Raw genomic sequence first — 27,020 nt, 5'->3', positions numbered from 1 at the left:
CCATTTTATTCAGTGGATGACAGTCTGTTAGTATTATTGTTTGTTACGATGCTCAGATTGTTCCCATTAATGGGAAATGGCATTTAGCCAAGATCTGGGTGCTAGGTGTGATCATTGCTATTGAGATATCACTGTTCCTTGGTCTCCTCAGTAGAGTTAGACAAAGCTAGGGAATATATATTTGCATATACAGATGTATATACACACACACATGCATACAGTTCCATTATATCTATTTACTTATATTGAAACTCATGAGTTCTCACTGATTCTGATCAAATACTCTACAGTTGAAAGAAGGAAGTATGAAGAGAGAACTTGAGTGCTAGATGGAAGTAAATGAAAAATAACCCAACCAACTTAGCAAATTTGTTTCAGGACAGGGAGTGCTTGACTAAGGAGAGTTGTGTTCGTAGAATTTTGGAAATTGAGGGCTTACAAATAGTGAAGGTAACTCTTCTGCTTTTTTTCTTTGTGTTCCATACCACTAGGAAATATTGACCTTGAGCTGCAATTATAAATACTAGTTGCTAACTGATATTTTCTAATGGGAATTTTGGATTTCATTCATCTCATGTTGGTATGAGAATAAGAAAACTGTCAATTGTTAAGAACTCATTAAGTTAGTTGTGTCAGTTATGAACCTCTAAACTCAGAATTGTGAAAATGAATCACAGAAATGTTTAAAATGCTTAAGTGTTTGAGGAATATAGGAATGACAAGCAATACACAACAGGTTATATACTATGAATAACAATATAAAATTTATATATTTGTAGAAAGATGGAAAAGTACAGTAAAAATTTATTGTGCTTAGCAATGGCATTTGGTCAGTTATTAATTTTTTTTTACTCTTTTGGGATGTTGATTATTTTCTTACTGATTTGGAACTGCTCATTATATTGCAATATTAAGTTGTGGTAAATCTACATTGTAGATAATAGATGCCATTTGGAGAACATAGAAGAAAATGAGATGGAAGTATTTTACATTTCAGTCTTTATTTTCCTTCTTTCTGCTAACTAACGCAATATAGTGAATGCACTTGGATAAAGAATGAGTACTTTGGTCTTTTCCAAGTGCCTCCTGGTTCTATGGTCATGGCAGTAGCTGTAGGGTCAGAGAAACTTTAAGTGGGGACACTTCAGGAGATTCTTCAGGCCTATGTCATGGTTAAGAAAATTGCAGCCCTTCTGTCTCCTCCTCTTCCCTCTATAGGTGGGAGCTCATGGATCCTTTAGCTTTCGGGGGGTTGTGAGAAGAGGGCTAGTCTATCAATCCCAAGCAGAAGATCCTAGAAAGACCCTGTGATATCCAGTCACAGAGTAATTTTCATTTTAGGGAGTGATATTCTCATACCACTAAAGGGTTGCATCGTGGGAATGGACCACTGCCACTATAGTTGGGCCTCTCTCATTGAGGCTAAGAACAGCTGCTGATGTCTGTCCTTTTTGTACCCATACTTCCTTGTTTAAATAAGAGTAATAAAATAACTTCAGTGAAGCGATGAGGCAGAGAGATTTGTTTGGCTGTTTCTGGGGTTACTTGCCTGGATGTTTGTTATTCCTAAGGTGGGAGATCTTTAGTCCTTGGGATGAACTTTCCACAGTTGACAGCCAGGTATTAAGAGATGGCAAGTGGAGGTCTGAAGGTTTTTCAGGGAGAGTAAAGTGACCTAGTTGTTCTGTTGTTTCACCCAGAATTCTGACTTCTTGAAGGATTGAAATGACAAGGATACATTTTAGATTTTGTGGTACTGCAGTCCTGAGGTCACCCTCACTTAAGAGAGAAGGCCTTTATCCGGGGGACATTATTCAAAGAAGGGACTTATCTGAAAGCAAGCTTAAGACACAGGTTTAGTGCCACCTATGCTATGAAGATTTTTCTACCCCAGCCCACAGTCTTTTTTCCTTCTCGAAATATAATATTATGTCTACCCTTCATTCTTTTTCTACTATGTAAAAGTATTGAACTTTTACTAACTCTGTGATCATTGTAGATCGAGACAGTATTTCAAATGTCTTTCAAATCTCCCACAGAGACCATGCAGTGCTAGGGCCCTGTTAGGCATTTAATAAATACTTGCTGCCGAGGTGAAGAGAAATCCAGTTCTGGGAACTGCCAGTCTCAAAACTGGTTTCTTTCAATATAATAAAACAAGAAGCAGACTCACAGATAGAGAGAACAAATTAGTGGTTATGGGGGTTGCGGGGGGCATATAGGAGTGGGGGGATGGGAGGTACAAACTATTGGGTGTAAGATAAGCTACGAGGATGTATTGTACAACATGGGAAATATAGCCAATATTTTGTAATAACTGTAAATGGAATGTAACCTTTAAAAATTGTATAAATATACAGTGGAGATGGGCTTCCCTGGTGGCGCGGTGGTTGGGAGTCCACCTGCCGATGCAGGGGACACGGGTTCATGCCCCGGTCCGGGAGGATCCCACGTGCCGCAGAGTGGCTGGGCCAGTGATCCATGGCCACTGAGCCTGCGCGTCCTGAGCCTGTGCTTCGCAATGGGAGAGGCCACAACAGTGAGAGGCCCGTGTACCGCAAAAAAAAAAAAAAATTGTATAAATATACAGTGGAGAAAAGACAGCCTCTTCAATAAGTGGTGCTGGGAAAACTGGACAGGTACATGTAAAAGTGTGAGATTAGAACACTCCCTAACACCATACACAAAAATAAGCTCAAAATGGATTTAAGACCTAAATGTAAGGCCAGAAACTATCAAACTCTTAGAGGAAAACATAGGCAGAACACTCTATGACATAAATGACAGCAAGATCCTTTTTGACCCACCTCCTAGAGAAATGGAAAGAAAAACAAAAATAAACAAATGGGACCTAATGAAACTTAAAAGCTTCTGCACAGCAAAGGAAACCATAAACAAGACCAAAAGACAACCCTCAGAATGGGAGAAAATATTTGCAAATGAAGCAACTGACAAAGGATTAATCTCCAAAATTTACAAGCAGCTCATGAAGCTTAATAACAAAAGAACAAACAACCCAATCCAAAAATGGGCAGAAGACCTAAATAGACATTTCTACAATGAAGATATACAGACTGCCAACAAACACATGAAAGAATGCTCAACATCATTAATTAGAGAAATGCAAATCAAAACTACAATGAGATATCATCTCACACCAGTCAGAATGGCCATCATCAAAAAATCTAGAAACAATAAATGCTGGAGAGGGTGTGGAGAAAAGGGAACACTCTTGCACTGTTGGTGGGAATGTAACTTGATACAGCCACTGTGGAGAACAGTATGGAGGTTCCTTAAAAAACTACAAATAGAACTACCATATGACCCAGCAATCTCACTACTGGGCATATACCCTGAGAAAACCATAATTCAAAAAGAGTCATGTACCAAAATGTTCATTGCAGCTCTATTTACAGTAGCCCGGAGATGGAACCAACCTAAGTGTCCATCATCGGATGAATGGATAAAGAAGATGTGGCACATATATACAATGGAATATTACTCAGCCATAAAAAGAAACGAAATTGAGCTATTTGTAATGAGGTGGATGGACCTAGAGTCTGTCATACAGAGTGAAGTAAGTCGGAAAGAGAAAGACAAATGCCGTATACTAACACATATATATGGAATTTAAGAAAAAAAAATGTCATGAAGAACCTAGGGGTAAGACAGGAATAAAGACACAGACCTACTAGAGAATGGACTTGAGGATATGGGGAGGGGGAAGGGTAAGCTGTAACAAAGCGAGAGAGAGGCATGGACATACATACACTACCAAACGTAAGGTAGATAGCTAGTGGGAAGCAGCTGCATAGCACAGGGAGATCAGCTGGGTGCTTTGTGACTGCCTGCAGGGGTGGGATAGGGAGGGTGGGAGGGAGGGAGATGCAAGAGGGAATAGATATGGGAATATATGTATAACTGATTCACTTTGTTATAAAGCAGAAACTAACACACCATTGTAAAGCAATTATACTCCAATAAAGATGTAAAAAAAAAAAAAAGGCATGTACCAATATGTTCATTGCAGCTCTGTTTACAATAGCCAGGACATGGAAGCAACCTAAGTGTCCATCAACAGATGAATGGATAAAGAAGATGTGGCACATATATACAATGGAGTATTACTCCGCCATAAAAAGAAACGAAATTGAGCTATTTGTAGTGAGGTGGATGGACCTAGAGTCTGTCATACAGAGTGAAGTAAGTCAGAAAGAGAAAAACAAATACTGTGTGCTAGCACATATATATGAAATCTAAGAAAAAAAAAGAAAAAGGTCATGAAGAACCTAGGGGTAAGATGGGAACAAAGACACAGACCTACTAGAGAATGGAGTTGAGGATATGGAGAGGGGGAATGGTAAGCTGGGACAAAGTGAGAGAGTGGCATGGACATATATACACTACCAAACGTAAAATAGATAGCTAGTGGGAAGCAGCCGCATAGCACAGGGAGATCAGCTCGGTGCTTTTTGACCACCTAAAAGGGTGGGATAGGGAGGGTGGGAGGGAGACACAAGAGGGAAGAGATATGGGAACATATGTATATGTATAACTGATTCACTTTGTTATAAAGCAGAAACTAACACACCATTGTAAAGCAATTATACTCCAATAAAGGTGTTAAAAAAATTAAAAAATTAATTAAAAATAAGAAAAAGAAGGACTTGTTTCTTTCAGAATAATGATTCTTCTCCTCATTGGGTATGGCATACGTTCCAGTTGGCCTTGTTTATCTTTACCTGCATTTCAAAATTTCTCTTGTAGTTTCTTTCTCCTCCTGTTCATTGGAAACTGTTTAAACAGAAATTTCCATGGTATACATTGCATGGATATACATATATGATATGAATAAATATGGGAAATAAATCTCTCTGTAGTTCACAGTGTAAAGTGGAGGAACCAAATAGGAAATCTAGTTTCATCTGTCAAAGTCAAATATAGGCCGTTGCCTGTTTTCTCTGGAAAAATCTGCTACAAAAAACCAGGGGCAGGATCCAAATGATGTTGATTAACCCCTAGCTGGGCTTACAGTGGGAAGGAAATGTGAACATTTATACTGGGCAGAGACCCAAAGATCAGTGACCTGCAGTGGTGTTGAGGGAGTGGCCTGACATTTATAAAGAGTGGACAGCATTTCCTGATACTTTGTGGGGTTGTTTTGGCACAGCTGGCACAGTTGAGACTTTCTTTCCCTTCCTAGATACCTTGTTTCCTCTTTGGGTAAGCTATAGCCCGGTGGACAGTGGGGCCTGGGCTGTGGCTTAGATAGACTTGGATACCTGATGGGTGGGGCTATAGCATGCTTTCCTACTGAGAAATTAAATAGAATTTTAAGTTAAAATATTAAGTCATCTTATTATAAATATAGGGAAAACTGTACTTATGAGTATCATAAATAACTATAGTAAAATAAAAAATAAAAACAATTGGGTTTAGTTAGTATCCTCATTGTATTCAAGTATTCCTAATTACTATATTTACATCAGAATTTAAGACCTGAAAGGGACATTAGATATTATCTAGGAATAGAACAAAAGTCTGAAAGAATAAGCTGTACACCAAAATGTTAACAATGGTTATGTCTAAATGGTGGGAGTATTTTTATCAGCATTTTCTGGGTTTTTTTCTATTTTAAATATATTTATTTATGTAATAAAACATAAGAATACTTCTCATGGTGAATACTCAAATACTGATCCTTGTCAATAAAGATGACATCTATTACTGCATTAAGTAGCAGTGTTACTAAAAGGGAAAAAAAAGTCTTCTAGTACAGTCCTTTTAACAGTGGAGTTATAGACCAAGAGATACGTGATGTTTAAAATCCATTTAGATGGAATACATCATAGAATTTAAAGCTGTTTTCTCATAAATATTTCTTAGGTAAATTAACAAAAACTGGTGAAGAATTTCTTTTCTGTGTGAAAATCATAGTTGATAATAGCAATTTCATTTTATAATAGAAATGTATGGGTCAAAAGGTACAAATTTACAGCTATAAAATGAATAAGTCATGGGGATATGATGTACAGCGTGGTGACTATAGTTAATAATACTGTATTGCATATTTGGAAGTAGCTAGGTGGGTGGATTGTGAAAGATCACAGGAGGAGAAAAAAATTTGTAACTGTATGGTGATGGATGTTAACTCGATTTATTGTGGTGATCATTTTTCTTAAAAATAAATAAATTTATTTATTTATTTATTTATTTATTTTTTGGCGGAGTTGGGTCTTTGTTGCTGTGCGCGGGCTTTCTCTAGTTGCAGCGAGTGATGGCTACTTTTCGTTGAGGTATGCAGGCTTCTCATTGCTGTGGCTTCTCTTGTTGTGGAGCACGGGCTCTAGGCACGTGGGCTCAGTAGTTGTGGCTTGCGGGCTCCAGAGCGCAGACTCAGTAGTTGTGGCGCATGGGCTTAGTTGCTCCGTGGCATGTGGGATCTTCCTGGACCAGGACTCGAACCTGTGTTCCCTGCATTGGCAGGCGGATTCTTAACCACTGCACCACCACGTAAGCTCTGTGGTGATCATTTTGTGGTATATAGAAATGTTGAATCATTATGTTATATACCTGAAACTAATATGTCAATAATACCTCAATTTTTTAAAAAGCCTGGGAAAAAAGAGAAATGTATGAAGCCTTTCTGTGGGAAAGTATTAAGGGTTAAGAACTTCATGTATTTTATTGGCTAGGTAACCTCTCTTTCAGTTACATGATTTTCATACTTATAGAAGGGAAAGAATGATCCTTAGGCCCTAGCAAAAGCGATAAGACATGAAGAAAGAGTTTACAATTTTTTTTACATTAATGGTTTCTGAAGATTTTTTAGAAATGAATATTTAATAAGATGGAAGGTAGAAGTTTTTTTAAAGGTATCTATGTGAAGTTGGGGCATATTAACTATGGTGTCTGTACTGGAATATGTGTTTTCCAAAAGTCCATGGTTCTTTTAAAGTACATGGGAGTACCAGCGAGAATGTTAACTCTTTTGAGTACTCCTTATACCAAAAAATGGAAAAAAATAATATGTAGTAACAATAACAACAAAAACTAGCACAGTAAAGTGCTTACTTTGTGCCATTGTTCTTAAAGTTTTACATGTATTTACACAGTTAATCCTCTCAAAGACCCTGTGAGTTTTAGGTGCTCTTTAATCTCCATTTCACAGGTGAGGAAACTGAGGGAAGGTTACTTGCCCCAGGAACCAGATTTCAAATCTGTTAAGTTGCGAAGCCTGTGTTCTTAACCATTAAACTATAACTGTAGCTATTTAGAGGAAGGCAAATTATTCTAAGCCCTTTCCCCAACTCCAGGCCGCATTGTTATATTTTGTACATGAATACTCTCTTCAAATAATAGGCCCTGAACCCTAGTTTTGTGTACTGCTGTCACAAGTTTGGCGATAGGATGGGTCAGTAGATCCACAAATAGTACCAGCTGTACCTCACGGTCTCTGTGTGATGAGAAGTAAAAGTAAGTACAACTCTGGGCTACTTGAGGTTTTCCTAGCAGCTAACAGCGCTAGTGAAAACATATGTTTGAATAGTTTCCAGAGTTGTCTAGAATTATTTTCCAGTTTAAAGATGCCTACTAACACACGGTTTTTAGATTTATTATTTTTTTTACATCTTTATTGGAGTATAATTGCTTTACAATGGTGTGTTAGTTTCTGCTTTATAACAAAGTGAATCAGTTATACATATACATATATTCCCATATCTCTTCCCTCTTGCGTCTCCCTCCCTCCCACCCTCCATATCCCACCCCTGCAGGCGGTCACAAAGCACCCAGCTGATCTCCCTGTGCTATGCAGCTGCTTCCCACTAGCCCTCTACCTTACGTTTGGTAGTGTATGTATGTCCATGCCTCTCTCTCGCTTTGTTACAGCTTACCCTTCCTCCTCCCCATATCCTCAAGTCCATTCTCTAGTAGGTCTGTGACTTTATTCCTGTCTTACCCCTAGGTTCTTCATGACATTTTTTTTTCTTAAATTCCATATATATGTGTTAGTATACGGCATTTGTCTTTCTCTTTCCGACTTACTTCACTCTGTATGACAGACTCTAGGTCCATCCACCTCATTACAAATAGCTCAATTTCGTTTCTTTTTATGGCTGAGTAATATTCCATTGTATATATGTGCCACATCTTCTTTATCCATTCATCCGATGATGGACACTTAGGTTGGTTCCATCTCCGGGCTACTGTAAATAGAGCTGCAATGAACATTTTGGTACATGACTCTTTTTGAATTATGGTTTTCTCAGGGTATATGCCCAGTAGTGAGATTGCTGGGTCATATGGTAGTTCTATTTGTAGTTTTTTAAGGAACCTCCATACTGTTCTCCACAGTGGCTGTATCAAGTTACATTCCCACCAACAGTGCAAGAGTGTTCCCTTTTCTCCACACCCTCTCCAGCATTTATTGTTTTTAGATTTTTTGATGATGGCCATTCTGTCCGGTGTGAGATGATATCTCACTGTAGTATTGATTTGCATTTCTCTAATGATTAATGGTGTTGAGCATTCTTTCATGTGTTTGTTGGCAGTCTGTATATCTTCTTTGGAGAAATGTCTATTTAGGTCTTCTGCCCATTTTTGGATTGGGTTGTTTGTTTTTTTGTTATTGAGCTGCATAAGCTGCTTATAAATTTTGGAGATTAATCCTTTGTCAGTTGCTTCACTTGCAAATATTTTCTCCCATTCTGAGGGTTGTCTTTTGGTCTTGTTTATGGTTTCCTTTGCTATGCAAAAGCTTTTAAGTTTCATTAGGTCCCATTTGTTTATTTTTGTTTTTATTTCCATTTCTCCAGGAGTTGGGTCAGAAAGGATCTTGCTGTGATTTATGTCGTAGAGTGTTCCGCCTATGTTTTCCTCTAAGAGTTTGATAGTTTCTGGCCTTACATTTAGGTCTTAAATCCATTTTGAGCTTATTTTTGTGTATGGTGTTAGGGAGTGATCTAATCTCATACTTTTATAGATTTATTTTTAACTAACATTTTTCCCTCCTTGAAATGTCCCTTTTACTTCTCACTTATCAATAATTTTTTTAGTAGTTATTTATGTAGGCTGCTTCAGGTCTTAGTTGCAGTACGTGGGGTCTTCATTGCGGTATGCGGGATCTTTTTTAGCTGCGGCACGCGGCATGCTTGTGGGATCTAGTTCCCTGACCAGGGATCGAACTTGAGGCCCCTGCATTAGGAGCATGGAGTCTTACCCACTGGACCACCAGGGAAGTTCCAACAATTTCTGATACCTGTATTTGAAATCAATATTTATTTCATCATTTTGAACCCTTTTTCATCCTAAATGGAAATCACAGTTTTTGTTGTTGTTGTTATGAGTCTACTTGGGGCTCAGAGAACATAGTATATAATAGAAAGAACTACAGAGCTACCAAAAACAAGCAAACAAACAAACAAAAAATCTATCAGTGAAAAGTTCCTATAGGAAAATACAGCGCAACCATTATTCTTGGACCTTAAACAGTCATCATGAAATCTCCAGAGACATAGTTGATTCTAACTGCTTTTGAGAAGGGTTTGTCTGCTAAATGTCGCTGATATCAGGAAAGTCCATTCCTTGAGATTTATCTTGTGGATCTTCTTTTTAAAAAATAGACTTTATTTGTTAGAGTAGTTTTAGGTTTACAGAAGAGTTGAGCACAAAGTGCAGAGAGATCCCATATACCTCCTGCCCCCAAACTATCAACATTGCACACTGTTGTGGTACATTCGTTGCAGGTGGTGAACCTACATTGACTGATATATCATCTAATGTCCATAGTTTATATTAGGGTTCAGTTTTGGTTTTGTTCATTCTTGGGTTTGACAAATGTATAATGACATGTGTACACCATTATAGTATCATAGAGAGTAGTTTCAGTGCCCTAAAAATCGTGTGCACTCCACCTGTCATCTGTCCCTCCCCCAACTCCACCCAATCACTGATGTTTTTACTGTCTCCATAGTTTTACATTTTCCAGAAATTCATATAGTTGGAATCGTACAGTAAGTAGCCTTTTCAGATTGGCTTCTTTCACTTAGCAATGTGCATTTAAGTTTCCTCCATGTTTTTTCATGGCATGATAGCTCATTTCTTTTTAGCACTGAGTAATATCCTGTCATCTGGATGTACCACAGTTTACACATTCACCTATTGAAGGACACCTTGCTTGCTTCCAAGTTTTGGCAATTATGAATAAAGCTTCTGTAAACATCTGTGTGCAGCTTTTTGTGTGGATATGTTTTCAGCCCCTTTGGGTAAATACCAAGGAGCATGCTTGCCACATTGTATGTTAAGAATGATATGTTTAAATGGAATATTACTCAGCCATAAAAAGAGTTATTTGTAGTGAAATTGAGTTATTTGTAGTGAGGTGGATGGACCTAGAGTCTGTCATACAGAGTGAAGTAAGACAGAAAGAGAAAAACAAATGCTGTATGCTAACACATATATATGGAATCTAAAAAAAAAAAAATGGTTCTGAAGAACCTAGGCGCAGGACAGGAATAAAGACGCAGATGTAGAGAATGGCCTTGAGGACATGGGGAGGAGGGGGAAGGGTAAGCTGAGATGAAGTGAGAGAGTGACATGGACATTATTACACTACCAAATGTAAAATAGATAGCTAGTGGGAAGCAGCCGCATAGCACAGGGAGATCAGCTCGGTGCTTTGTGACCACTTAGAGGGGTGGGAAAGGGAGGGTGGGAGGGAGATGCAAGAGGGAGGAGATATGGGAACATATGTATATGTATAAATGATTCACTTTGTTATAAAGCAGAAACTAACACACCATTGTAAAGCAATTTTACTCCAATTAAGATGTTAAAAGAAAAAAGAATAATATTTTTATTTTATAAATAAAAACACAAAAAACTGGCAAAACGTCTTCCAAAGTGTCTGTACCATTCTGCATTCCCATCAACAATGAATGAGATTTCCTATTGCTCCATATCCTTGCCAGCATTTGGTGTTGTCAGTGTGTTGGATTTTGGCCATTCTAACAGGTGTGTCTGGTATCTCCTTGTTTTAATTTGCGACCCTAATGACATATGATGTTGAACATCAAAAATTCTGGTTCCTAGTTTCAGTTGCCCTTAGGAAATGAGTATTGCTAGGGATTTTGGTTTGGGCTTCAGGTGTTGTGAGTCCCAGTACAGAAGCATCCAGTGGACTATCCCCTATTTAGCACATCCTTAAAAAGACTGGAAGTGCTGTGTCACATAAAATTAACCTGTCTGTTGAATGCTTTCTTCTGTTTATATTCCAGAAAAAATAAAGTTACACTGCTCATCTCTCCTCCTGAACTGGACCCTCTAGCTTTAGATTGCCTTTTGGTGATTTATTTTAGCCTTCAAACTGTTCTTGGTATTCATATTGAGCTGTTTCCATCTGCTTCATTATAATACCACAGTCAGAGTGAACCACGGTGTCATCTGGCTCTGTTGTGCTCTATTTAGGGCTGTGGTTTTTCCTAGAATTTATGATGAGCTAAGCCTCACAGTTCTTGAAGAATGGAATCTGAACTTTCTACCAGTTCCACGTTTGGAGCCTACTAGTTTTTCTTGTTCACATCTTTTACTGTTGAGTGAAAATGGTATCTTCAAAGATGTTTTTCATAAAACCTCCAGGTGATTATTTGAATTTGGATAAAGACATGGGTGGAGTAACATTCTGTTGTCTTCCTTTACAATCCACTGAGCTCATTCTGCTCTGCTGTGTGAGTGGTGGGAAGAAATAACACTTTCACTAGATGTGGCCTTGCTCTGTCTGCACCTCTGTTTCCACTTTCTTCTGGAGCACTAGAAAGAAAGGTTGAGTTTTGGGGAACATTTCCAACTAGTAAATGGGTAGCAGCCAACTCAAGTGGTCTGGTGAAGAGAAATAACCTCTCCTTCCTTCAGTCCCTGGGAATTTTACCAAGACAGATGTCAGGAGGCAAAGAGAACTCTGCCCAATTTTCAGTTTTGCTAATATAAAGGTGAATGAATGGCGAGGACAGAGCTGGGAGGGAGATTGGGGAAGGGGGTGGGAATGGTCCAAGGTCCAAATCTTTTACCACTCCCTGGGTTATTTTGGCCCTATGCCTGAATATTAGAAGCACTAAAAAACAAACAAAACATAAATAGTTCATTGGTCAAGAAGCATAACTATAGCTGCTAAAACACAATAGGGTAGTATAGTCTTAGGTCAGCAACTGCTATCTCCGTTCCCGTGGTCCCTAGTTACGTGTGTTATCTCACTTAATCTTCACAACAAACCTGTGATATAGTTACAAAATATCCACTTTACTGGGAAAGAAACGGAGGCTTACAAATTTTAAGTAAAATTTTGTGGAACCATACAAATTTGTATGGTCCCACAGCTATGAACCATAAGAACAGTGTTCCAATTTGGAACCAATTTGGGACCGTATCAGGAGATTCACAGAATTTAAGGGAAAGTAGAAAAATGAGCAGGAAACCATGGGGCCCTAGGTAGCAGGGAAGCCAGGCAAAGCCGTATTACAGAATAGTCTGATTTGAGCACCACACTTGGCACTTGTGTGTTCAGGATGTAGTACTGATGGACTCTTGATGCCAACAAGGAGAATTTATTCCTTTGTTTTTGTGTCATTCTTTGAAAATTCAAGTGCAAGCACCTAGTTGGTGGGCCTCATTTCACATGTTCGTGTTCTAGCCACCAGGAGGTGGAGAGGGTTTCCTGGGCTATTTGGCTTCCGTCGGGGAGGGTTGGGCCCTGCTTCCAACCAAGACTGACACAATCAGGTTCCCCCCGCAGATAGGAAGAGTATTTGGATGCTGAGTAGCAGCAACACAGAGGGTAAATGCCCACCATACCAGCTGTGTATGTAGATGTCTCTGTGGCCTTCTGCTGAGGACTGGTTCAGCTGGAAGCTATGCCTTCCCCATAAGCCAGGCTGTTTTGTCCTGAGCCTGGGGTCTGCCTGACAGAGTCCAACAGGACTTTCAGACACTACACAAAGTATAGGGGTTTTCATAGGAGGACCTCTGGCTGTTTCTGATTCATTAAAGCTGACCACTACAGAGATGAGTGACAGTGGAAGCAGTCAGCTGTTAGGATCCGTCTGAAGAGGCAGCATGTAGAAAAGGGCCCCATAGGGAAAACTCCTCCCTAACTTCTGGGCTTAACTGATTCTCAGTGTGGTGTCTTGAGACCCTGAATTTGTGTGAACTGTTACTGCGCAGTATTTCATTGTAGCTTTACCTGATTAACCATATTAAACTTTTTTTTTTTTTTGGTAATGGGAAGGAAAAAGAATTAATGTACATGGTTTTTCTTTACTAATTTGCTGCGTGTCTTTGCCTTTCTCCCAGACTCTTTTTGCCTTAAGGTTAGAGACCATATATATCAATTTTGTGTCTTTAATGTCTAGCCTTGGGCCCGGCATATAGTAAGCACTTTGAAAAATATTTGACTGACTAACTGAATGCATGAATTTTCCTTAGCAATCTTCTTTTTTTTTTAAGGTTTCAGTATTTTATTCAAGTTTTATTTTTATTTTTTTTTTTCAAGTTTTATTTTTAAGTGATGTTAATTATAGCATTTGAAGGGGAGGAACTAATTCCATACAAAATGGAAGACTCTAAAACGTACCCATTAAACTGCTAAAAAATAAACTGAGTGGCGAGAATACAACAGAAGTTCAGTTTAGATTCTGAGTGTTGTCCCCATGTGATTACAGTTACAGAGACTCTTCCCAGCTTGCAGCTGGAGCTCTTTAGAAGCTATTTCATACTCCGGTGCAAGGGCGAAAAAACACAACATGAGAAAAAACACAATTAAGTCCTGAATTATTGGCTTCATCACATCCACCTTCTCCACCCCAAAATGGCACAAAAGAAACAGCAACCACACCCCGCAGACTACTTTTTGGTGTAAAAGAGGTGATGGATTGCGGTGGAAAAAGTCCCTGCCTAAAAAAGTCCCTTTCAGATGAGTTTGTATACACCATCAAAGAGTCTCTCCTCAATCAGGGTAGGAAACCAAGGTTCAATTCTCAGGAAGTCACAATTTCATTCATTTACTCAATACGAATTTACAAATTACAAAGTGCCTGCAAATTATCAACTTCCACTTGCAGCCATTTCTAGGTAAAAAAGAAACCTGACATCTCTAGAGGGGCCAGCAAGCTCCCCCTCAAGTCTACAGCTGAAAGGACCTTTTTTGAAATTGGGTTTCTTCTGTACCTCTGCAAGGGTAACACCCTAAAGCTGAATCATCTTTAACCTGGAAGTCTAACATGATATTTAGCGATACTTTCATCCCAGACATACAACATTAAAAGGTACGCTAAATTCTGAAGGTAGCTATGCTGCAAAATAGTTTAAAATTAAATGATTGTACAGTATTCATTTATGCTTGAAACTCCAGTCCTAGACCAAGCTTGTGGCCACCAGCGTTGACATTCTTGCCATCCAGCAGAACTGACAGTGTCAGTTTGATACCTGGCTTTAGGGTCTGAGTATATCCTAACCCTGTCAGGCTGGAGCTGTTCACTTTAGCCAAGAAGCAGGCATCAGGGTCGATCTGGTACTTTGCTGTTATTCCGAAGTGAGTGTTACTGTTTCCTGCTGTCCAGGCCAGATTAACAGCAGTCTCCAACTTGTTCCCTTTCTGATAAATGGAGCCGCCAGACTCTGTCCCATCATTTACATTAGTGTGAAGCTGGAACTCATCCGTCTTGTAGCCAACCGCAAAGTTGCTCTGGGTCACTCAAGACTTTGCGGTCTCAAAATTCACCTGGTAGCCAGCCAGCCCTCATAACGCAGCACCAGAGCACCCCGGATGGAAGGCCCAGCAATGTTGAAATCGACATCACAACCCAGGTTGATATGTTCCCACTTGTACCCTGTCTTGATTTTAGCGTTTTTTTCCCCCAGTGTTTGGTGAGAAGGATGAATCGAAGGTCAGCTTCAGGCCACGTGCAAGCTGATCTTCCACGGTAATCTCCGTGCGTAGTGTGTTGTCAGTGTTCCATTTCTGCGTAAACGTTAGACCATATTTGGTCCATCTGTACTTGCTTTCCAGACTGTCCGTCACTTTGGTGGTCTCGGTGTTGGCTGAACCTGTAAATTCCAGTCCATTCTCAGATTTTGTTTTCAAATCAAGTTTTTATTAAGCCAAGTCCATAGCCCTTGGTGAAGACATCCCTGGCAGATTTGCCAAGATCAGCATATGTGGGAGGCACAGCCATCTTCTGCTCAGAAGTGGTGGCAGTCAGCAATCTTTTTTTGAAACTGAATTGATTCTCATAAAACAGTGGGGAATTTATAGTCATGGATGTTTGAAACATTTTATATTATTTTAGGTTAAAAAATAATTTACAAGCTGCTGTGGGAAGAAGGACCAGAGTGACATGCTCTCTATTTTTATTGTTATAGGTGTTCCAGGATTTGGGGACTGAAGTACTGTCTGGAGCTGCCAAAGGCTACAACATATGCCTTTTTGCCTATGGGCAGACAGGCTCTGGGAAGACATACACCATGCTGGGCACCCCAGTGAGTATTGGGATTGGAATGCAGTATCTTCCTAAAGCCACAGGAAGCCTGAATCTTGCATTGTCCTTGCCACTGAGAGAGGATGTGAGTTTCATAGTCAGTCAACTTCAGTAAGATTTAATGGGTCCTATTCTATATTAAGAATGCGTTTCTTCAGACTCACAGACTTAGAGAACAAATTTATGGTTACCAGGGGGCAAGGGTGGGGTGAGGGATAGTTAGGGAGTTTGGGATTGACATGTACACAGTGCTATATTTAAAATGGATAACCAACAAGGACCTACTGTGTAGCACAGGGAACTCTGCTCAGTATTATGTAACAACCTAAATGGGAAAAGAATTTGAAAAAGAATAGATACATGTATATCTATAACTGAATCACTCTGCTGTACACCTGGAACTCACACAATATTGTTAATCAGCTATATAACTTTTTATAAAATAAAAAGTTAAAAAAAAGGATGTTTCTCAGCACTTTAATTGAAAGGTAAACTTTGAATAATTTAGCCCCTCTTTATTACACCCTGAAGAATCTTAGAATTTTACAATTCCCTTTGATGACACAGACCTTGTCAGTTCTTCTGAATTTCTCATATCATTTCCAAGCTCATCACCTGTAGCTTTTTAACACCTTTGGTGTAGACAAGTCCCAGACTGAGTGTTAAGTGCTGGCTAAGGCCATGTGGATATGGGGCTATGTGTGTGTTCGATCTGAGTGTTCAGAAAGAAGCAGGAGAACCAGCTACTGGGATGGGAGCTTTCAAAAGTGTGTAGGACTTATGAGAGCCTTCCTTTATCATGGAAAATTGGGAGGGTAGAGTTCCTTAAGAATACCTCTTTGTTTTAGGCTTATAAGTACCCTGGTGAGATGAACTGGTAGGGCAGGTGACAAATAACACCACACAGGGACATTCTCTAGGACGTTGTTCCTCCTGAAAGATTATCCCTGCTGCCGTGGGTCCAGATCATTGCTTACTACATCCATGTTTAGCCTGATTTTATAGATTTTAAATTAAAAGAAGAAAATTCCCAATAACCCAGGGGTGTAAAGCCTTTAACCTGAGTATAAGTTAGCACTGGATCCAAGATGAAAAAAGAAGCCGCTTCTCTCTAAATGTGTGTTTTGAACACCCATGTACTCTAGTCCTCCTGTGTATGCAGGGTTAGGAGATAGGGTTCTGGGAGGGACCACCATGGTAAAGTGAATTCATCCAAGAAGGATGTAACCTTCTCTGCATGAAAGTATGTACCTGGGTTTGCTAGCTTCTTCTCTCTTCCTTCTTACGGCGGTGATCTGCCTCTCATCTGGTACATTCCTCCCATGAGAGTCTCCTGAGAGCACTGGCAAATAGAGTGTTCCACATACCGCTGGGGAAACTGCCTGAAGTGAAGAGGCTAGCACAAGGAGCCCATCCCTGCTGAGGGTGGGCCCTGGGTGTTGGGAGGAGAGCATCACCGTGAGCAAACAGTAATGCTTTCTTCTCTTCTGTTCTCCAGGCCTCTGTTGGGCTGACACCACGGATATGTGAGGTATAGACTCTCTTTTGATTGGATCCCCTCAAAGTAGGTCTTCTTTGTACACTCCCTTCAGTGAAACTCCAATCCTCTGGTTTGTGCAGGGTCTCTTTGTCCGGGAGGAAAACTGTGCCCCACTGCCTTCCTCCTGCAGAATAAAAGTAAGGTAAGAACCTGTCTGTCTCTGCGGCCTGAAGTGTTTCTGTTTCCACTCCAGAGCTGTCCTCTCCACTTCCATAGTCACCCAGAGGAATGGAGAAAAGCCACAGCAGAAATATCTTGCAGTACAAGATGAAAAACTTACTTAGGTTTTAGGTTGTAGGAAACTTAGTTCCTATCCTCAGGCTTAACAAGCTGGCGTCTCCTGTGGACCAGCTTTCCCTGGCTAGCTGGTTTCCTTTCCTTTATTTTCTGTACAGTTTCATATTAGCTTTTGGGATTTCTGTTCCAGCCCCTCCTGGGTTGTTCTCCAGGTCAGTAGTTCCCAAACTCTAGTTCCTAGACTAGTGCTAGGAATAGCACGTCACCCCAACGTGACGTTTTAACCAGTCTGAACTGTAAATGTTGGTGGAAGGTTACCAATTGCCCTTAATTCTCTTTATTCTTTTTTGCTTTTGTTTTTGGTGTTCAATGTCCTTGTTTAAAAACATGAGACAGGGCTTCCCTGGTGGCGTGGTGGTTGAGAGTCCGCCTGCCGATACGGGGCACGCGGGTTCGTGCCCTGGTCCAGGAGGATCCCGCATGCCGCAGAGCGGCTGGGCCCGTGGGCCATGGCCGCTGGGCCTGCACGTCCGGAGCCTGTGCTCCACAACGGGAGAGGCCACAGTGGTCAGAGGCCCGCGTACCGCAAAAAAAAAAAAAAAAAAAAAAAAGAGACATAATTCACATACCATAAAATTCACACTTTTAAAGAATACGTTTCAATGATTTCTTTTTTTGATATTTACAAGTTGTTCAACCATCATCACTATCTAATTACATAACATTTTCATTACCCTAAAAAGAATAACTGTCTGGGGTTTTTCTGTTTTGTTTTTTATAAATTTATTTATTTATTTTTGGCTGCGTTGGGTCTTTGTTGCTGTGTGCGGTCTTTCTCTAGTTGCAGCGAGCAGGGGCTACTCTTCATTGCAGTGCACGAGCTTCTCATTGCTGTGGCTTCTCGTTGCGGAGCACGGGCTCTAGGTGCGCAGGCTTCAGTAGTTGTGGCTCGCGGGCTCTAGAGCACAGGCTCAGTAGTTGCTCTGCGGCATGTGGGATCTTCCCGGACCAGGGCTTGAACCCGTGTCCCCTGTATTGGCAGGCGGATTCTTAACCACTGCGCCACCAGGGAAGCCCAACTATATGTTTTTAAAATTAAATGATTGTGAACACTATTTTTACATTTTTTAAGTTTATAAAGTAAAAATTTGCAAACCTCTATGTGTATAAACATATACATATATGTTAGGTGTTCTGTTGTCCATGAAATCTGGGAACCACTATTCTAAGAGATATCTGGAGTTCCTGTGTCCAAATATGAGAAGATTAAGGAGAAAAATTTAATAAGAAGAGTGTGCAGAGAGCAGCTTTGAACTGGAGCCTTTTTTTCTGACTGCTGGCTCCACAGGCAAGCATCTGTGTTCCAGTGAGGAAGACCTTTCTGTGAGAAGTCTGCTTTCTTATTTAACAAAATATTTACTGATTTTAATTAAGAATTGTAGCTGTGTTGTTATTTTAAAAAGGCATAAAATGCCAGTAGATACCAATGAGACAGCATATCTTAAACAGAATCCCAGTGTATAAGACAGGTAAAATGAGAATTCTGCTACTTAAGTTAGGGGTGGAGAGCAGACCCTTCTCACTTAGCTTCCTGTGTTGCTCAGCATGGCCCTTGAGATGCCTTCAGTGAATAATAGAGCTCAAAGATCACATTTGAAAACCACTTCAAGAAACATGCTTGTAGACTCTATGCTCTGGGGGCCCGATCGAGGCACAGGCTGGTGGCAGCCTAAACCCATGGCTGAAATAGCTTCTTGAAGGCTAAACTTGAATCAGCACTGACACTGTAAACCTGAAACTGTGGAGTAATGGCAGCCAATGCTCAAAACCCTATTGTACACATGCAGAACGAGACTCAAGGGGGAAACCTGGCGTGACCAAGGTCTTAGACTGTCAGAGCTAGAACTAGAATTAGGACCTTCTGATTCTTGGCTTAGTGTTTTTCCCACAGTTTTTCAAGATCTAATTATATGCCTTTTTCTACATGTCTCTAGCTTCCTGGAAATCTATAATGAACGAGTGCGGGATCTGCTGAAACAGTCTGATCAAAAAAAGACCTATAATCTGCGGGTCAGGGAGCACCCAGAGATGGGGCCCTATGTACAAGGTGAGCTACTGTGGTCCTGGCGGTCTGAGACTAAACTGAAGCCTAGGAAGCTCTCCTGACGGTTACTGATTCATTCAACAAACGTATAATGAATACTTACTATGTGCCAGCTACTGGTATTAGATGACAAATAGGTACCAATAAGTAGAAAAGGCAGTCTTGCCCTCCCAGGCAAAGTTATACTCTTGTGGGGGTGAGTCAGAAAACAAGCACTACTTACAGTTGTAATAAAGGCTAATAAAAAGATAAATAGATACAGTGATGGCAAAGAACACTGGGTGGTGTAGGCAACCCATCTGCATAGTGTGGTCAGGAAAGCTTCCCTGAGGAGGTAACATTTTAAGCTGAACCTGGAGTGGATACAGGAGCCAGTTGTGTGAAGAATGGCATAGCAAGAGGAAGAGTGTTTCGGGTTGAGGGAGCGGCATGGGCTAGAGCCCTGAGTGAAGGGCTTGGTGGTGTCAAGGGGGCCAGTGTGTCTAAAGCATGGGGAGTGAGGGGGAAAGTGACATGGAATAGGGCTGGGTCTGTGGTGCCAGGTCCAGCAGGGCTGGGACTGATTCCCAGGTCATCCAGTCTCCTTTTCGGGGCACTTTCTGTTCCAGTGGTGGTGATAGTCAGGGACAAGGGGAGATGTCAGACATGGAGCAGGGTCTACTTGCTGTTTCCTCATCAAGCACTGATACTTGGTGTTTGGTTCCATCTGTCTTATTCCATTAGGCTGAATCTTGCTATTAAGTAGAAACTGTTGGGTTCTTTTGTGGGGGAAGCTTATTTAAATCTTGACAAGGAGAGGGACATGAAAGATCAAGAGCTGGTCTCTTCTCTGATCAGGGCATGGCTAATGGCTGACTCAGTAGGTGTGCCAGTCACTGATTCTGCTGAGTCTTTTCCCAAATGTTCCATCGTAATTGGCAGCCTGGAAGCAATGATGAAAATACCATTTACTTTGCTAGGAGCCAGTTGGAGATTCCTCTGTAAAACTCTGTGGATATATATTTCTGTGTAAAACAGTAATTTGAAGGCAGACCATGAGTGGATGCAGTAGTGCCACAGTTTCTCATATTTTAATTTATTTTTATCTTAATGTGCTTTTTGGGTGTGGGGGGCGGGTAGGGGGAGTAACTAGAGGAGACCTCAGATGTAGTCCCGATGTCTTTGTTGCACAGAAGATGAAATGAAGTCTGGAAGAAGTTAAGGGATGTTCCCAAAGTTGCACAGCCGGTTGGGGCAGGGTTGGAACTAGGAACCTTTTCTAGGACTGGAAGAGAAGAATGGGACAGAATCCTGTACATGGAGGAGACCAATGATCATAGGTTCTTTGATTGGCATAGTACCTGAAACCCTGAGAATTCACGCAGGGTGGTACAGCTTGGGTCATATACCCAGCGACAGGATCAGACTTAAATCTCAGAGCTCTTTTGGATACCTTCATGAGTGAACCCTTGTGGAGAGGAAGGATGCTTGGTAAGAAATAATTCTAAACCAGCAAAAAGTCTCTTAGGTCCTTTGGGTTACATGTTTCTTAAAGTTGGTCTGGACTTTCTCAAATCATTACAAATACAGGTGGACATTTCTCTTATTTCCTAGTAAAGGAGCCATGAGCTCACATAGTATAGAGCCAGCCTTGGAAGCCGAGACCCTAAATAGTCACTCTGAACTTATTCCCATTACTACCCTCTGATGGCATTACAGCAAACTTTTTATTTTTAAAAATGTTTGCTTTCTTTATTCACTTAGTATTTATATTACCTGCCAGTCTGTCTGTCTATCTTTCTCTATCTTCGGCTCATATATTCTGTGAATACGATTCCAAAGCAGAAAGTGGTTTCTGCTTTGAAACCAGTTCTACAGGAATTTATTGAGTATTTGCTGGATGCCTATACTATTCAGGTTGCCATGGGGAAATATGAAAGATACAAGGCCTTTAAAGAACTTGTGGTTCCAGCTTAGAACTATAAGCCTGAACTTGATAGCTGCCTAAATCCAAGAAAATCAAAGGGGTAGCCTCTTACTTTTCATTAAAGTTTATGAATTAGATGACGGATTAAGTTGAAATCTGAAATGTACAGGGCCCTGCCCAAAGCACACGTAAAAGTCCAATGGTTACAGGGTCTAAAGTGATATTTAAGTGAGACAAAGGCACTATCATATTTTTGCTTTGGTCTTTATCTTAATATACAGGGATGGGTACAAAGCAGGAGGTTGTTGGAAGAGGGTAGTTGGGACTCTGAAAAAAATTATTTTGTATTTTCTTTATACTCATTCTGCACATAACAGGAGTATTTTTGTGTGTTTGTTTTTTTAATTCTTACACCTTTTTTTCCTTGCCTTTCTACACTGACTAGGACTTCTAGTACCATATGAAATAAGAGTGGTAACAGTATTTAGTTTTGTTCCCAGGGGAAAGCTTCAACATTTTACTATGGTGTTTGCAGTAGCATTTGTTGTTAATAGATACTCTTTTTTTTTTTTTTTTTTTTTTTTTTTTTGCAGTATGCGGGCCTCTCACTGTTGTGGCCTCTCCCGTTGCGGAGCACAGGCTCCGGACACGCAGGCTCAGCGGCCATGGCTCACGGGCCCAGCCGCTCCGCGGCATGTGGGATCTTCCCGGACCGGGGCACGAACCCGTGTCCCCTGCATCGGCAGGCGGACTCCTAACCACTGCGCCACCAGGGAAGCCCAATAGATACTCTTTATCACACACTTCTCAAACTATCTGTGAGGAAGGACTGGTTTTTAAAAAAATTTCCAATCCATGGCAAACAAATACTTTGATAAAATAAAGATGAATTACTAGAAAAAAAAGAAAAAGACATCTTAGTTATAAGCCCAAATTCTTCTTTATTAGATTCAAAAGATATAAAATTTGTAATATTGTTGTAAAGGTTTCTGTACCTGTCTCATCGCACATCAGTAACTGTTTGAGAACTGGCTCCAGTCTGTGCAGCAGCTTTGAGAAGCACTGCCTTAGCATGTTAAGGGAATTCTAGTTTTCTAAGAGTTTTTATTTTTATTTTATTTTTTCGGTACGCAGGCCTCTCACTGTTGTGGCCTCTCCCATTGCGGAGCACAGGCTCCGGACGTGCAGGCTCAGCAGCCATGGCTCACGAGCCCAGCCGCTCTGCGGCATGTGGGATCTTCCCGGACCGGGGCACGAACCCGTGTCCCCTGCATCGGCAGGCGGACTCTCAACCACTGCGCCACCAGGGAAGCCCAAGAGTTTTTATTTTTTAATTTTGAAACAAACTTTTGAAAAAGTTGCAAATATAGTATAAAGAACATTTTTTTATTTTTACATTTTTAAAATTTTTGGCTGCATTGGGTCTTCGTTGCTGTACGCGGGCTTTCTCTAGTTGCGGCGAGCGGGGGCTACTCTTTGTCGCAGTGCACGGGCTTCTCACTGCGGTGGCTTCTCTTGTTGCGGAGCATGGGCTCTAGGCGTGCGCACTTCAGTAGTTGTGGCACGAGGGTTCAGTAGTTGTGGCTCGCAGGCTCTCGAGCGCGGGCCCAGCAGTTGTGGCGCATGGGCTTAGTTGCTCCGCAGCATGTGGGATCTTCCCTGACCTGGGTTCGAACCCATGTTCCCTGCATTGGCAGGTGGATTCTTAACCACTGCGCCACCAGGGAAGTCCCTAAAGAACTTTTTTACTTGAACCATTTGAGAGTAAATTGCCAACCTAATGACCCTTACCCCCGATTATTTTAGGGTGTTTTTCTTTCAAACAAGAATGTTCTCCTGTATAGTTACAACACAACCATCCAAATCAGGAAATTAACTTTGATGCATTGCTACCATCTGATCCTTAGAACCCATTTAAGTTTCACTAATTGTCCCAGTAGTTGTCCATTTGAGAGTTAAGGGTTGCCTTTGGTTAGGGTGTCTCTCTAGTGTTCTCCAGTCTGGAAGGCTTCTTGGTCTCCCTTGACTGTCATGAACTTGATACCATTAAGTGGTGCACAATTTTGATATGTCCCATTACTCATGATTTTTAATTTCCTCACTTAAGGTCATATCTGCCAGGCTTCTTCACTCTGAAATTGCTGTTTCCCTTTTGTAATCAACAAGTGTTTTTTGTGGGTGCGGTCCTGCGAAACCATGTGTGTGTCCTATCCTCATCTGACATTCAGTTTATTTATTAATTTATTTATGTTGGCATAGACTCATGGTTTCTTATTTTATTGAATGAGTCGCCTTCTGTTACTACTATTTTTTATTTTGATGCTCCAATTATTCCAGATTTAGCCAATGGAATCCACTTCAGGTGTGTTCCTGTGACATTTTGGCATATCACCATCATTCTTTGAGCACTTCCTTGCTTTCTGACAGGAGATGTTTGAGGTTCATCTGCTTTCCCTGCCTCAGTCTTTGAATCAGCCGTTTCTCCCAGGAGCCCTGGTTCTTCTTTTTTTTTTTTTATTTGTAGTATAGTTGATTTACAATGTTGTGTTAATTTCTGCTGTACAGCAAAGTGCTTCAGCTATACATATATATACATTCTTTTTTTAATATTCTTTTCCATTTTGGTTTGTCTCAGGATATTGAATATAGTTCCCTGTGCTAGACAGTAGGACCTTGTTGTTTATCTATTCTATATGTAATCTGGTCCTTTTTATTGGAGAAAAGTTTTTGGAAGCCAAGATCCTAAGTTCTAGGTATGCTCATTGCTTCTGAGATGCTGCAACTCCTAGTCCTTCTGAGTGGACGGAGCTAATATATGTTCACACCAGTACTTCCAACTGCAGTCCAACACAGCAGGGTTCATTCTGGATTTCTCCCTTTCCAGATTTGTAATTCCTTCATCCAAAGGTGGAAATGCTTCTTTGATCGGTCCCTCCACCCCCATGTGTAATTAGTCTCGTCATTGCTGTCCTCTCTCTTATGTGGATGCCCGCCTCACCTGGCTGTGCCTCTCACCACAGGAAGCCATGCTCACCGTGCCTGCATTCCAGCGCTCCGTGCAGGGCTGCCTGTCCCCACCCCTCACTGTGCAGGTACCTTCCATACCCCTCTTGGTCTCGGTATTCTTTTGCTGGGCCACCTCCTCACGCCAACTTAGAAATCTTGTTCCGCTGCCAGTCCCTCTGTGGGGATGCCTTTCTCTCCTTGTTGGGCCTCTGACTTCTCACGGCAGGCTGCCCCCACACATGGGTAGCCTGCTCACCTTCCCTGGGCTCCCATGCCCTGCACTGGGCTGCCTCCGTGGGGACGCTCTGCTCAGCCCATCAGGCTCTGACTTTCTGTGCTGGGCTGCCACCCGTGTCATCCCCTCCTCACCCCACTCTCACGCCAGGCCTTCCCTCTGTGGGGACGCCCTCCTTATTCTTCTCAGGCTCTTCACCCTGACGTGGTTGCCTGCCTTGCTCTGCTCCACGTAAGGACTTTAGGACTAAATTGTTCACGAAAGGGAAATGGAAGGGGTTTTAGGAATTTTTTTAAAAACATAAACAGCCATTGAATTTTTAAAAAATATTTATTTAGGCTGCGTCAGGTCTTAGTTGTGGCATGCAGGATCTTCCGTTGCAGCAGCTGGGCTCTTTGTTGTGGTGCATGGGCTTCTCTCTAGTTGTGGCACGTGGGCTCCAGAGCATCCGCGGGCTCAGTAGTTGCAGCGCGTGAGCTCCAGAGCACGTGGGCTCTGTAGCTGTGGCATGTGGGCTCTGTAGTTGCAGCATGCAGGCTCTCTAGTTGTGGCACATGGGCTCAGTATTTGCAGCACGCAGACTTAGTTGCCCCGTGGCATGTGGGATCTTAGTTCCCTGACCAGGGATTGAACCCCCATCCCCTGCATTGGAAGGCGGATTCTTAACCACTGGACCACCAGGGAAGTCCCTGAATTTTTTTTTAATATTTGCTTTATATATGCTTGTCTATATTGTATGATTTGTGTCCTTTGTCCTGGTAATAAGGTGAATTTCTTTGTATATACTGCGGAATTTGGATTTCCAGTGTTTTGTTGGGAGTTGTTGCATGTATGTTCAAGAGTGAAATTCTCCTCTAATCATCATCTTCCTTGTCCTGTTTTTCTTCCTCCTCCTCTTCTCTTCTTTATCCTTCTCTGATTCTCCATTTTCCTTCATCAGGGTTAAGTATAAAGGCTATGTTTGTTTCCTAAAATGAGTTGAGAGATGCTGCCTCTTTCTATTTTCTGAAAGACTTCTTGTAAGATTGGGGTTATTCCTCCTTAAATATTTGGTGGAATTTGCTGGCAAAGCCTTCTGAGTCTGGAGGATTTTTTGATGAGAAGGTTTAAGATTATAGATTTGATTTCTTTCAAATATTCTATTTTTTATTGCACCAATTTTTGGTAAATTGTATTTTTCTAAAAAATCCACTTCCTCCAAATGTAAGACATGTATCTGCATAAAGAGTAATATCCTCTTATGCTTTATGTGTAAGATGACTCTTTAAATGTAGGATCTCTTTTTTCATTCCTAACTGGTTATGTATCCCTTGTCTCTTTTTTCTTGTTCAATTTAAGGACTTATTAATTTTATTTGTCTTTTCAAAAAATCAACTTTTGGTTTTGTGGCTTCCCTCCACTGTAAGTTTATTTTGTATTTATTAATTTCTGTTCATATTTTTGTTATTTTATTCATCCTTTCCTTGAGTCTAATTTACTGATTTTTTAACCTTTGTAAGTAGATGCTTAGCTTGTCGATTTTCATCCTTTTTTCTTTCCTAATATATTTATTTACAGCTATAAATTTTTCTGTAAATACAACTTTAGCTGCACTGCACACATTTTAATGTGTAGTATTTTTATCATTATTTAGTTTAAAATTGTATGTAATTTTCATAATGATTTCTTTTTTGACCCATGGGTTATTTAGAATTGCATTTCTTAATTTTCAAATATTTGGAGATTTTATAGTTCTATTTTATTATAGGTATCTACTTTAATAGAATGGCATTCAATGAACACTCTATATGATTTCATTTAAAAAATATATATGTATAACAATTTGGTTTGTGGCCTAGCATATGGCTAAGTTTTGTAAATTTTCCATGTGTTCTTAAAAATAATTATGCAGTAGTTGGATATCGCATTTATATAATACTATTTGTCAAGTTTGTTATTTGCATTGCTTAAACCTTCTATAACCCTATTGATTTTTTTTTGCTTGTTTTATGAGATAATAAGAAAGGCTAGTTAAAATTTCCTGTTATGACTATGAATGTCTTTTTCTCCTTTTAATCCCAGCAATTTTTGTTTTATATATTTTGAGACTATTATTATGTGCATACAAAATTAGAATTATTAAATCCTCTTGATGAATGCTTCTATCGTTTTGAAGGATCCCTCTTTATCTCTAATAATGCTTTGCCGTGAAGTCTACTCTACTTTGTCAGGAATTACTATAACTACTGTAGCTTTCTTTTGGTTAGTGTTGGCATTTTAATCTTTTTTATACTTTCTCCCTTTCTATATCCATATGTTTTAGATGTGTTTTTTTTTTTAAATAAAATATTTGGCTTTTGCTTTGTTTTATCTAGCATCACAATTTTGGTCTTGTAATTTGAGCATACTTCAAGCATATTTTGGTCTGTTTATTTTTAATATAATTACTAATTTTATTTGGGTTTAATTCTGTTACATTGTGTTTT

At 40.4% G+C, this 27,020-nt stretch overlaps 1 protein-coding gene and 1 pseudogene across 1 annotated transcript in view; one reads left to right on the top strand and one right to left on the bottom strand.

Annotated features, from left to right (window-relative positions):
* STARD9 (StAR related lipid transfer domain containing 9) overlaps positions 1 to 27,020 on the top strand; it is a 127,675-nt gene that overhangs the window by 45,518 nt on the left and 55,137 nt on the right. The window contains 4 exon segments of the mRNA XM_049705388.1: positions 15,412 to 15,528; positions 17,026 to 17,058; positions 17,148 to 17,209; positions 19,299 to 19,411. Coding sequence (XP_049561345.1) covers positions 15,412 to 15,528; positions 17,026 to 17,058; positions 17,148 to 17,209; positions 19,299 to 19,411 — 325 coding nt within the window.
* LOC101287648 (voltage-dependent anion-selective channel protein 1-like) lies at positions 14,036 to 15,254 on the bottom strand (annotated as a pseudogene).

This window comes from Orcinus orca, chromosome 2 (genome assembly GCF_937001465.1).
Source record: "Orcinus orca chromosome 2, mOrcOrc1.1, whole genome shotgun sequence".
NCBI classification, from domain to species: Eukaryota; Metazoa; Chordata; class Mammalia; order Artiodactyla; family Delphinidae; genus Orcinus; species Orcinus orca.
This window is presented reverse-complemented; position numbering and strand designations above follow the sequence as displayed.